The sequence below is a fragment of the Tripterygium wilfordii genome, chromosome 8 (genome assembly GCF_013401445.1).
Source record: "Tripterygium wilfordii isolate XIE 37 chromosome 8, ASM1340144v1, whole genome shotgun sequence".
Classification (NCBI taxonomy): Eukaryota; Viridiplantae; Streptophyta; class Magnoliopsida; order Celastrales; family Celastraceae; genus Tripterygium; species Tripterygium wilfordii.
In genome coordinates, this window is record NC_052239.1 from 1254582 (window position 1) to 1268477 (window position 13896).

The 13896-nt window shown below is 35.8% G+C and overlaps 1 protein-coding gene across 5 annotated transcripts; it reads right to left on the reverse strand.

Annotated features, from left to right (window-relative positions):
• Window positions 1–84: 84 nt before the first annotated feature.
• Window positions 85–13757, reverse strand: LOC120003939 (polycomb group protein EMBRYONIC FLOWER 2). Of its 5 annotated transcripts, none has more exons than XM_038853100.1 (22): window positions 13437–13756; window positions 13149–13287; window positions 12684–12739; window positions 11615–11729; window positions 11335–11494; window positions 11198–11248; window positions 9677–9816; window positions 8545–8607; window positions 8288–8409; window positions 7764–7828; window positions 7403–7455; window positions 7222–7275; window positions 7075–7134; window positions 5813–5859; window positions 5573–5694; window positions 4790–5006; window positions 4382–4430; window positions 3693–3776; window positions 2434–2513; window positions 1812–1901; window positions 584–710; window positions 85–201 (listed from the first exon to the last, which is right to left on the reverse strand). In XM_038853100.1, exons 1-21 carry the CDS (start codon window positions 13472–13474, stop codon window positions 587–589), a joined length of 1929 nt encoding a protein of 642 aa, XP_038709028.1. In that variant the 5' UTR covers window positions 13475–13756; the 3' UTR covers window positions 85–201; window positions 584–586. The 5 variants fall into 5 exon arrangements, with proteins under 5 accessions (XP_038709028.1, XP_038709029.1, XP_038709031.1 ...); XM_038853101.1 differs by having other exon boundaries at window positions 159–298; XM_038853103.1 differs by lacking the exon at window positions 85–201 and having other exon boundaries at window positions 317–710; window positions 4790–4958; window positions 13437–13757.
• Window positions 13758–13896: the final 139 nt, after the last annotated feature.

The following is a 13896-nucleotide window of genomic DNA, read 5'->3' on the forward strand; positions in this document are numbered from 1 at the left end:
AAGGCTTTAGAAATTTAAGATCCAAAGTGATTCCTTACTTCAAAGATAGATTCAAACGTATAGTTGAAAAAAAATACGCTGACAGTAACAACAAAAATCAAAAGATTCCGAATTTACCTGCCCATAGCACGTCAATAAAATGTAATGGAAATAAACAACTGAAATTTCTTACCTTCCAATACAACTTTATGCAGATCCTCACTAAAACATGAGAAAATGTTTTGTAAATATTACAAAGTTGAGGCCTCTGCACATAATCAAGTCTTTTCAAAAGCATACCATTCCATAACAGAAGCATCTTCAAAAGAATAAAAGATAAAGAAATGAATTTGGAACTTAATCTGCTCTCCTGATGAATATAAACATGAATGCAACATCTATGGTCAACCTATTTTATAAAGATGGACCAAGAGAGAACATATTCATTTTGGAGTTGGTCCAAAGAAATTGTCATATCTGAAAATTTTGGATATATGTCGCAACTTTCTAAAGAAGAAGAAAAGTGTTGTACCTTCATGCCTGCTAATCTAATGCACTTATCAAATCAAGCACATATTTGATATGAGAAGGGAAGGAAAATTACCCTCTACTTTCTAGTTGAATTCAACTCTTGATTTTGGTACTGTCCAAGAATAATATTACAGTTGTCCATAGAGCGTGCATCAAGGAGACCGTGATTCCATAGTTTGATCATAAACAACCTCCAACACCTGCCAAGCCCAGAAGCAAAATTTATGTGAAATCTTGTAAAATATAACCAAAAGCAAAGCACAACAGATCCAAGTTTTAGCATCACATGAGGAATTTTTGAGTTAATAAGACTAGACATTCAACGGTAATCAAGTATATGTCCACACTGTATATCTACGGCACAAAGGACCTCAAAATTCATTGCACAAGGCATCTTTCACACAAACTCATATGATGTCAATTTGGCAAACGAGTCAACTACTCTATAGATCATGCTTACTGTTCAAAGTGACCAATTAATCGCCACTTACTTAATGTAAGAACCCAACACAAAACAAATCAAGCTTTGGTTTCATATACAACTGCATTAGCACAGATTTCATTAGCATTTGCTCAAGTAAAAAGTAAGGCCCCTTGAAGATGTTGAGGATATATTTGTAAGCAGCATGGAAACATCAGGTGAGTCGTCCAAATATAAGATCAGTCGGCAACTTAATAAGTAGAAAAAACATCTTCAAAGTTTTTGATCTGAGTGTCATCAAACAATCTTCACCAAGCATGGCATTTCCTCAATCTAAGTTTGCAATATAACCATTACACTTCAAATGGCAAGTTATACTAAAAGGGACCACATATTTCTGAACAATGCAACAAATGCACTTGGTAAACGCCTATAGAGGCCCTAGTGTTTTTATTTTTATTTTTAGTCATACTTATAAAAATATATTGGATGATAACTTGGGATGTAATAAATATTTTTTAGGCTGCTACAATATTCTCCTAAAGTTTAGGCTCATAGGCGATCGGTCAACATGTAATAGCCACGTGTACACAAGCTACATAAATTATAGTACTTAACTCTGTTCATGGTAAACATCAATGATGCATCAAATCCAATTGATACACAAATTAGTCAATCTCAAGATTTTGACCCATCTAAATATCCAGATAAGATAATATCACATCTTGGCAAAAAAATTAACAATACATGTGGATTCAAAACACAATCAGCTACAATGTGCACAAAAGCGGGCAGACCTCTGCACCAGTGAAAAAAGTTTTAAACGTGGAAATAAAAAATGAAGAAAGGACCATTCAGAATGCGAAAAAATATAAGCTACCAAATCACAGCTGGGGCTTGGACAAGGTCACGACCATGCAATCTCGAAAATGCCTCACAAGCCCAAGGAATATGACCATCTGCCAGCACCCTGCAATCAAACAAGAATGTATCATGTAGACACTCAAGCAAATTTACAGCCACAACATGATAATTCACATAATTAATATTTCAAATAAGCATGAAACTCGTGGCAGAAATAATGATGATAGACTATGAGACCATTTAGATATAACATCTAGTAAACTAGGGCAACATTTCATAAAAAGAAGTCATGAAAGAAGCTAAATGCAAGTATCAATAGACAATGTCAATAAGCATTTTTTTACAATGTTAAGAGCAGGTAAACAAGAGGAAGGTCAAAGAGACCAATGTAAAATGCAGAGAAGTGTAGCACAGAGGCTGGCTCTAGATAGAGCACAATGACGGATTCATTTTTTCAACTCCAAGGGATTAGTTGAGCCTATTTAGAATTGACCTGTGCCAATAAGTTGAAGTTTCCAGAGTATTCCTGCTTTGGAATGTTTATTTTTGGCATGTGCAATTCTCAACAACAGCACCAAAAGAGAGAAATTCATAAGCAAGACAAAAAGAAAATCAAAACCAGTGAAAGAGAAGAATACCGCTGCTTCCTCACAAAAGAGTTCCACATATGCATCATTTGCTTCTCATCTTTGGTCACGTCCACAAAATCATCGAGCAACTGCAGTATACTAAAGAATATAAAAACCTATTTCATCATATAAACGCAGCAACGATAATACAGAACCAGCTTTTTTTCCCAAGCAAAGCCCTGCTGAAGAGGCTAATCAATTTCAGGAGCTTATCCATGTTACTCATAATTCCCCACGGTAAATGATTCTGGACTATATTTGGAGGATTTTGGATTCACCGAGGTGCCTTTTGGAACGAAACCATTAGAGACAAGGGACCATAGTGTACAATACCTTGAGAAAGTATAATCAGGCAAGGAGGAAAAAGTTCAAAGCAAGTGGTTACCTGGGGGATCCTTGCCTTGGAAAGGTCTTTTTTGATTGGGCTTAGATTGAGACCTGACGATGACATTAGGGATTCAAATAGAGTATTGTGGTGCCTCAATCCTACATCGGATGTGGTGAATTCTTGATCCTATATATGAAGTATTGTGCTTAACCTGGTAAGATGGCTTAGTGGGAGCAAAAGAGTGAGGGCTAGTGGACAACACTCATAATAGTAGGGACGGTTCATCACATTTTATCAAACGTAACAAACCTAAGTTACATATACCCATTCAATTCAATCATTAGCATATTGTCATCCCTTCTTCTCTCACCATCACACGCAAGACATTTCATTGATTCCTCGAAAGTTTGAGCATTGGAAATCCCCTAAGACCAAGAAAAGGCCAATTCTTGATCACACGCTCCAAAGCATTTCAGGAAAGATATCCTTATACTGCTACACTATTAAAACGATCTTTCATTCTATTCCCAGCATTCCTGGACAATAGATTCTAAGGATTATGTGTTCTTAGTGAATGAAACTAATTATACTACACGTGTCATTAACTGTTGCTTCATGGTCCAAAGCCTTGTCATTTGCATTCTTTTTCCTACATGTGACCTATTAAAACGATCTTTCATTCTATTCCCAGCATTCCTGGACAATAGATTCTAAGGATTATGTGTTCTTAGTGAATGAAACTAATTATACTACACGTGTCATTAACTGTTGCTTCCTGGTCCAAAGCCTTGTCATTTGCATTCTTTTTCCTACATGTGACCTGTTTCTTCCTTTGTGTACCTCGATATAATATTACTATTCAAATAAAATAAAAATGCATCATACCGTGGTTTATTACAAAGAAAGTGGAAAACTTTATTCATCTTTTAGTCAAACATACCCGTCGATCTTCAAAATCTGCAACGTCGTCATCAACTTCATCCTCACTATCTCGCTCAGACATTACTTGCTCTATTGCCATGGGCTTCATGCAGAAGAACAGAATACTCACTTTAAGTATTAATACAACAATAAAAGAATTCAGCAAAACTTCTGTTGGTCAAACAATTGGATGAAACTGAAACCTAGAGTGGCTCTTGACAAAAACTAATGAGCTGTACAAGAGTAATTTACCAAGCACCTTCATCATCCATGTTGAACAACTCGACAAAAGCACATGGTTATATCATTTAAAGTCTAGAAAGAAGATAAATAATGCAGTGATTGGGAATTCACAAGATCTGCAGCTTCTGATTACATCTTCCAAGGAATTGTTCTTTTTTAGAAAGGTGCCCCCTCATAGGTTCGGCCCAATCTGAGAAAAGAAAAACTATGGTCTTGTGTTTCACAAAATGATGCAAATAAATTGTTCAATGAAGTCTTAACAACTTCTGGAAACCTACAGAATACAACTAAAGAAAAGAAGAAGAAGTGCAAGCCAAGAATAAGGACAGGAAAACCGAAAATCAGACATGCTTGGCAGTAACCAATTTATAATTGTTTTACGTGAAGATAGATCCAACAATTCGTGCTTCGTTTAATAAGCAAGAGATTAGTGAGATGAAATCATCAATCAAATGATCTTGTTACCTGAGCTCTATGTGAGTGGAAGAACTGTCGCTTGTGCAGGAGAGTACGGCTGAGAAGAAAGAAAATTGATAAATTTCATATTCCTGCTTCAGTTTATATTAGCCTATATGAAATTGCAACTGTGAAAGCAAGTGAATAATCTATCAGGTACACAAAACATTCCTATACCAGAAATCTTAGAAAATAAATGGCGTCAATGCAGCTATGAAGAATAGGATCGATGTGCTTGAGCAATGGGGATGAATATCAAACTAGTTCATAGGACCAAATCCAACACAGACGACTTGATAAACCAAAGTGTTATCTATTACAACGAACTTATAAAATTAGTATTTTCTTTCCACAGAAGTTTTATTTTTTTTAATAATGAGATAAGAATAAGATCTAGAATCAAACAGGAACACATACTTTCTTGAGTCGGACCGTTCAATAGATAATTTTCTGGTCTTTGCAAATTGTAGCATGCCAGTGGATCCAAGACCTTGTCCAGATATTGATTGGCCACATTCATGATTGGGATAAGATTGTACTGCAGCACCACAAACTCTAGCAACATGTAAGCTTGAAGGAACATGTTCTGCACAATCCACGGTACAAGTGCTATCATTTGGAAAACCATTTCCGCCTGAGAAACGAGCATCCGCAAGTGTTAAACACATATATATCCTTATAATATAAGCAGCAAGGGTTGGACCAATGGTGGCCTAGTCTATATTGATTCACCCTCCCTTTAAAAAAGTAATTACATAACCCCACAATTTATCAATAAATACAGAGTATATCCTCATAATATTTATGTGCATGAGGGCGGTAACATGTAACGCGCACACACACCTGTCTGAAATAAGGTTCTTTTCATTATAAAAGTGTTAAGCAAGATTCTGGCATCACAGGATAATAATGTAACTCCACTAGTTTTTAGCAGCAACTAAGAGCCATCGATACTCCAGATTCGGGCCTTAGCCTATAATTTCACATATTATGTGCTGGTCCCAAGCAAAAGATAGCTAAAATTGGCTTTCCAGATCTTTACTGGAAGTTGCATCAGTAAACCAGATTAAAGGAATACAGAAAACCCGAAGCAGCACTGCAAATTGTGAATCACCTCATTCTCAAAGTTTTCTAGAATGTTCATCATAAGCCACGAATTCATTGGGTTATAGGTTATCAGCACTCATATACAATACATACCATTAGACTTGTCAACAAGGTCACTGCCTCCTGCATGTGAATTCGACTCCAAGACAAGGGAATCTACGTACTTGGGATTTTGGGCTATGTTCCTCAGTCTTTGACGTCTGAGTCGTTTAGAACTGTGGATGAAGTTGTCCTTACCCATTTCAGTTTAAGGCATTGAAGCATACTGACATAGATGGCAAGAAGCCAAAACAGCTCATGAGATTAAACGACGTAAAATATCAGACTACTTACCAAAAGGAAAAGGTTTGGTTCTTAGGATCAAGACCATCTGCAAGCATCTGAATAAAACATATCAGCGTAAGAACGTTTACAGTTCAAGAATGAAGAACCAACCAAACGAGAAAAATATAATCTATCTGGAAACAATTTCATACTTGACATATGGCCCTTGATATTAGTATTTTTTAACGCAACTTACAACACTGGCAGGTATTTGTAAATGAGATCATGCTACTTAGCCTAATATAGTTTAGAAAAGTGGGGATTTGCACCTGCCACCTACAGCCTCCATAATCCTCTCCATTTCCAACTTATCTCTGATACTAAAGTCAAAGTTAGCCTAATAGTTTACAAAAGTGGGGATATAGCCTCCATAATTCTCTCCATTTCCAACTCATATCTGATACTAAAGTCAAAGACAAGCAGCATTGCAATATTCTGAATCTGAACCCCTACAATACTCTTAACTTCTTATGAAAATTCTAGGATCATTCCTACATGAATGCTAGATTCTCAGTTGTTATATATACTGTCAAGAATATAATATTCCATGAGGAATCCAAATATAATGGCAGGTGCCCTGGGTGTTTATTAAATTTCTTTTCAACAAAAAACCAGGAGACATTCTAATTGAAATAACCTCATAATTAGCATGGGATTGTCACAGAAAAATAGCAATCATAGGAATGGTGTGATGCTAAAGGTAGCTGCAGCACCAATTGCAATAGAAATTTATAATGTTGGCATCAAGGGGTTCAGTAAAAAACCATTGAGATAAAGATACTCAAGAAATCATGCCAGCTAGGTTTCATTTAGGGTCACCCGGATGATGCCAGCCATTACCAATAGAAAGAGATATAGTGTAACATAGCAGCAGTACGCATAAAAGCCCCTAACTAAGTACAGAAAAAGAATGCAGCAGTGGAAGTGAGAGATGAGGTAACATCTTAATTCAAGGGTTACGTTATGCTTGGTGGTATGACATTGGTTGGGTGATGATTTCAGTCACGGCAGAGCATAAGGAGAGTATGAAAGGGCCTGGAAGTCATTATCATAATATCATTTGCAGCAATTAAATGCACATCAAATATCTGGCAGTACATCTCTCTGAGTACTGTATAGAAAGATTAAATTACCACTGCAATAAAGACAGCTACAGTCCCCTACCAATTATGTATGCTGGAAATTCAAGGGGCTTCTTTCCCATAAGAACTATAAATCACAAAATGAAAACCATGAAGAGTCAAACTTTCAAAAGGAGAAAATGAACTAACCTCAGATCTGCAATTATCAGTTTTCACCAATACATTTACAGCTTGATATTCTTCAGTAACCTAAAAAACACAAAAGGGTTAGGATTCAGGAATTCTCAAGAGATTAAAAGATCAGAGTGCAAGCAAAGATTTCTGAAGTTTACTAACCCAAAATTCAAAATTGAAGAGATCATGCGATGCAGGCAAGTGATACCTCAGACCCTACATAATTTTCGGAAGCTGAATTAAGCATCAACAAAGGAAATCTGATAACCACTGGTTCAGGGACATAAATATGTTTACACAGAAAATGACATAGATATGAAAAGATGTCAATCGAAGGTCCAACCTTAAAGCTTGCACATTTTACCAAGCAGAATGGACAGCAGAAGTCTTCAGTTACTGCAACTTAGAACATTTACACTGTTATATCATGGAGAGTGGAACAACATTACAGAGAAGATGGCAAAGAGCTTACACAATCCAAGATAAGGAAGGATAGATATATACAACAAAAAACAACAAAGAGGCCTGAAAGGCTTAACATATATAGACAATGCCAATGAAAAGAATATGAAAGAAAACACTATATTATCTTCTGTCTTTTGCAACTTGTTATTATAGTATCTATGGTTGAAGACGAGACCAGAAAGACTTAACATATACAGACAATATCAATGAAAAGAATATGAAAGAAAACACTATACTACCTTCTGTCTTTTGCAACTTGTTATTATAGTATCTATAGTTGAAGACTACATTGCCAGCCCTCAACCTGAAAAACACGAGCAGCACAATGTCCACAAGCAAGAACAATCAGCAAAGACATTTTTAGAATGTATGAGCATACCCATGAAATAACAAATTAGATGTTAGCATATATTAAACAATACACGTTGCAATGGGAAAAAAAATAACAAGGAGAACGAGTTGAAACCTAAAGGGTAAAAATCTACACTTGCTCCTTGCCATTATCAAGTCCTGTGAATTAACTTAAAATGACAAAAAGGGGGGCCTAAGAGTGTGCGATATATGGATTCCAAACTGTGATTTGATGACACTTCTGACCACCACACTCTTCTTCTGTATCTTCCATGAGGACCATGACCTTTTCATGATAGGGGAGAAAGCATAGATTTGATAACAACAATGATGACTTTGTAATAGCAAAATCTGAACACTTCACTATACATCAATGGAAGACATGATTTAACTTCAGGTTCAAAAAAAATACCTCATAATATGAGACATAGACGATGAAGAAATGTCAATACTAGTGTATGAGAGATAAGGGGAATTTTCCTTTGCCCCAGCCTCCTCAGCAGAAATGGTGATTTGCACTTGCTTTGATATGTCCTTTTATGAACCCAAACAATATATATAACAAATATTGGTTATGAAAAGTTCAAAAACAACAAATCAATGCAGAGAAAAAAGTATTTCCTCACTGAATGGAGACGAATAGAATGTGAGGTAGGGGGCAGAGCATACCATAGCTGCAGAATTAGAGGGAATTTGGATTGAAATGCGTTTATCCTCAGCTAGACAACTCAACTGCTAGAGGAACAAAAATCATTACAAAACAGGTTCTAGGATACACTAAGAAAAATATGCTAACTGAGATGATAATGCCTAATTCCTCCCATAATTAGAAGGTATGGTGTTTCTATATATCTGAAATAATAACACATCTGCAGCAAGGTGCTTAAATTGATTTCATGGAAGAGGCATTAGCATCTATGTTTCTGAGATAAGTGCAAGCATACGTGCTAACTCTACCATGCTATTCCATTTCTAAACCATTCAAGAATAGTGACATAAGATTTCTGGCAAGCAGTAATATAAAAACCATTATTGTCAACAGACCAGCTTCACTGGCCATAAAGGATATATGGTCCCAACGACAGTTCAGTTCCATAATTTTACCGCTACAACATCTTTGGTCTCCATCACTATGCTAGTTAGAAAGGGTGTACCGTTCTTGCATGAAATTTCCAGCAAACTACAATCTTCAGGTCTGAAAAATAAAAATGGATGACTCATGCCAAGATGTGAGGTGGTGATTTTAAGTCCAAATCAGGGGTTCCTTCCTTCTGGACAGTAATCAATGTGGTGCTTATTATTGCAAACACATTTAATGGTATAGACCTTCAAACACAAGAACTAAAGCTTGAGATCAACATTTGATTGGTTACTGGCCTCTTCTGCCGTTCCTTCCATCTTAAGTTTATTGGGGTTCCACAACTTCTCTCCTCAATCATAAAGTGATGAAAAATCATAAAATGAACCGCATTCTCATCGATCACAACACAACTTTATCTTTAATAGTGCATTTTTAATAATGACCATCTGTTGACCTTAACCCAAGAAAACACACGCAAATCTTTAACAAGGCTTTATTAATAATTAATAATATTAATAATGACCAAATGTTTATTTTAGCCCAAGAAAGTACATAGACATCTTGAACAAGGCAAGCCTCCCATTTTAAAGTGGCATGCCTCAGATGAGGCTACATCCAAAATTTGATGCTTGAATTATTACTGTACATTACGTCAAGAATATGAAGAAAATAAAAGAATAACAGAGAGAAATACAGAACAAGAGTCATCTAATGCCAAACCTTCAAGAAGCAAGAGTGCATGTCAACAGATGATATCAGGTCCACTCTCTGCCCCAGATTCATATTTGGGGACCTTTCCCATAACGTACAGATTGAATGCAATGGTATCTTCCCCAGTAGGCAATGTCCTCCAATATTTTCTATCAAGTGCAATTATTTCAAATTGGAGAAACATTTTGGCAGCAATAATAAAAGGAACAATTAGCACTAGACTTGGAGGATTGAAGGTTATAAAGGACAAATAAAGACAGAAATTATTCGCATGTAATTTAGAAGCTACTTCATGTTTTTAATCCTTATAAATCAAACAAATAAATAACTAATTAAGTTTAATAAATAATGCATCTTGTTGGATCCCTAGAGCTCCTATCAACCATTACTTTTATGTAGGTTATTCTGGAAATACTAATACTATAAATAATTATTATTCTTGATTTGTTACTAATACAATAATAATGAAAACAATAATCATGCTGGTATGGAAGAACCCACAAGCAAGATGGTGAACAAGGGAAGTTCAAAACTGGGGATGAATACAACAACTACAAAAGTCACAGAAACTGGAGTCGTGCAAGTACTGGGTCTAGTTACAAGAGCCACGTCTTCTATATCTAAATGCTCCAACATTTTCAACTCCAGGGTTAAATTTCAGTGGAATCTAATTGAATTTTTATGCTTTCAGTGTCACACAGCAGTCTGATTCAGCACATCAAACAATAGCATTATGCAAATAAAAGCCCATAGAGTCGTAATAGCATAAATATTCATTTTCTGAAGCAAAAGGGCAATTTACAAAATTATTTCTTCTATACAACAAATACACAACAAAAACAAAGAATCCTTCACCAAAACAAGCTATGTGATAATATTATTACTAATCCTGATGATCCTTCACAGCCACATTAAAATAATACACCTTTGAAGAGGAAAGAGTAAACATGAAAGAAATATGCCATCATAAGTGTTTCTTATAGCTTCAACAATCTGAGTATCACTTGCACAGGCTCATCACACTTAGGTAGACCACAAGCTGACTGCTGTGACATGGACCTCAAGGCTGATGCTATACACAGTTTTCTTATATATACTCCAACTGAGTCCATTATACATAAGAAGAAGAAGAACCAATTATTCATATCCATGCAAGAGCATTAGGACAAAGCAAAAATAACTGACTGTTGCAGAATCTAGACAGTTATTTACTAAAGAACTCTTAAGTGCACGAAAAGAAGTATGCTGCCCCTAACTCGATCAGTACCTTAATTAATTCAAAAAGGTTATGAGCTTAAAGCATGTTCGTGAATTTACAAAAGTGAGACGGCATACATATAAACGTATGTACATTAGGTAGATGCAAGCTACAGAAATGCCAACTTCAAATGCAGGAGATGATAAGTGAAGCCAATAATATGTTGGCCAACCAATGCGTTCAATAGCGAAATCTTAACATTTTTCACACGATAAAACAGAGCTAAAAAAGCAACCAAATAACATATATTGCACATGAAAAAGATATCATACCCAACGGACTGTTGGCTAAGTTGAATCCACACTGAGAGCTTTGGACTCCAGCTGTTAAATTAAGAAAATAAGACCGTTCATGTTAAATTTTATGTACATCCTAAAATGTCAGTAAAAGTAAATGGAAGCATGCATACCAAAACTAACTAGCAATACAGCAAGTGAGCCAGTTTTGGCCTCCAATGCCAGCTTATTAATCTCAGGAAGAACAAAATTTGCCTGAGCTTGAGAGCTTCCCTCAGCTCCAGTGAAACTGGTCAACAGACATGCTCGACTAAAGCGATATACTGCTGCATGCTTCATATTATAATAAGTACAAAACAATGCGTCCAAAGCAATTAGAGGGGGCAAAATAACACCCAAAAAGCACATGCAATGATTAATCATTCAGGATTATTTAGAGGAAATGGATCCTACCTCCATAACTCCAGTGCCAGAAACTAGTCTTGCTAAGAGAATGTACAAAGGAAAGAGACAATGAGACTGTACACCTTCATTCAGATTCCAGGACAGGGAAATTGCCATTTGTATCCTATATGTTTAATAAAAACATTATAGTTGGTGCCTGACACTTGTTCACATCCAGAAGAACAAGCAAAGCAAACAAATAGCCATCCTTTAGCTACTAAAGTATAAATTCTTACAGGTTAATCAAAATCAAGGCAGTCAACCAATCATGTAGAAACATCATAACCATATTATATAAAACCAAGTAAACAATTACTTGTCAAAGAGTGAAAATGTGAAATTACAGATGACTAAACTCAGGAGTCATAGCTCAATTTTTTCCTAATTCAGCTAAACCAATAGCTGCAACTTCAATGGAACGTAGTTATAGCATCTGAATCAGTCTACTTAAATTTGACGAAAGTACGCATCCAAGACATCAAGTTGCAGCCCAAATGTAAACAGTATAAAAGAGCGCCATGACAAGCTATGCTAAAACAAATTAAGGAGATGTTATAAAAATAGTTGCTGTGTACAATTAAGCCAGTTTTTCACACAATCATTGTACATTATTATCTTTAAATTACACCACCTTCGCCTTCCTACAATGCATTTATTCTTAAACAATGTTTCCATGCTTTTTTTTTTTCAGCTTTTGAAGGCTATAAATCCATAAAAATTTTAATAACCAGAACATAATAGTCCTGAAATATTTCGTTCCAAACAAAAAGGCCCAAAGAAACTGTCCAAATTATTTTCATGGTAATATCCACAATACCTAGGAAAACCCTAATTCTGGGTTCTTTCTTCACCTTTATTGATCTGATAGTATTTAAACCCCAGATATCAAAATAGATAAACCTTTTCAGCAACCTATGAGTCAATCATAAGAATTTAGTCAATAAGACCTACACATACCCTCATTATTCACCAAATTGTGCTTCTTACACTTCATATGAAGATACAGTGCAATACTGCGAGAAAGGCTTAAAAGTAACAATTATTAGAACACAGAAAAAATGCATATGAGCACACTAACCTCCTTTTGTGCTTTGCCTGTATTTTATAACGCAAACATCTTTGAAGAAACAAGGGCTACATCAGAAAAAACAAACGTCAGGTAGGAACAAGACATTAATCAGAGAAAGAAGAAATACACTAATTGTGACACAATGCTGAGAGACTAGTGTCTGAATATGTGAGTATATATACATATACATATACATATATATATATATAGATAGATAGAAAGATGTGAGCCTAATGTCCAATGAATCATGTATGATTTTATATGGATGCAAAGAGTCAGTACAATCTGGTTATTAAATATTCAACATCAATAACTGTTTGGCAGTCGATAATTTTTTCCAACTTAAAGAGAGCAAAATAATCTACACTGGCTGATGATGCAGAGTGTGAAACATCTGGTAGTTTGAGAACCAGTTTTCGTATCTACTTACAGCCTCTACAACACACACATACAATACGAAATTAAAAACATTACGTTTTTCACAGCCCGTCGTTGAAGAATATTATAGAGTTCCACAGGTTTGCAATAAATCGAGAGACTCTCTTCTGCTGCAATCTCCTCTTCTTCAGATAAATGCAACCGAGATTCTTCACGGCACATCTGATCGCTGATTCTCGAGTAGTACAAACAGTAAACACTTAGTCATGCTTCAATTCCAATCCAAAATAGAAATCAACGTGAAAACCAAAACCACAACAAACAATTACTTATAGTAACACAAAATTAGCAAGAAAAAAAGTGATACTATCAAAATCGCCATACGAGGAGGTTTCACGAGCCACCAATGGAATCCCCGGCATATCTTGTTCTACACGATTCGACAATGAAATTTCATAGCTAATTTCAAGCTATTTCTTCTGCTCGTATGGCTTTCTACACCTGCAACAATATTAACCCTAGAATCGCCTCTCTCTCTCTCACCGATCACTGTCTGGCCGACTTGAGCTACTGGTGTTGTAAGTCCTTGTCGAGCGAGGATTTATATTATCGTGTGATTTGTTTTGGATGAATCGATACAGCGACAATCCCGGGCAAGGAAACCCGGGTTAAACGGATCCCTGGAAATTCGCGAATTTACGCTTTTTTTAATATGACCGTTTGAAGCCCGAGAAATAAACCCCAAAAAAATTATTTACATTAAATGATAAAATCTTCAATTAACTGAAGAAGAAATATTCACCAAATCAACCGAGATAACGACTGATACGCTCACTCATATACA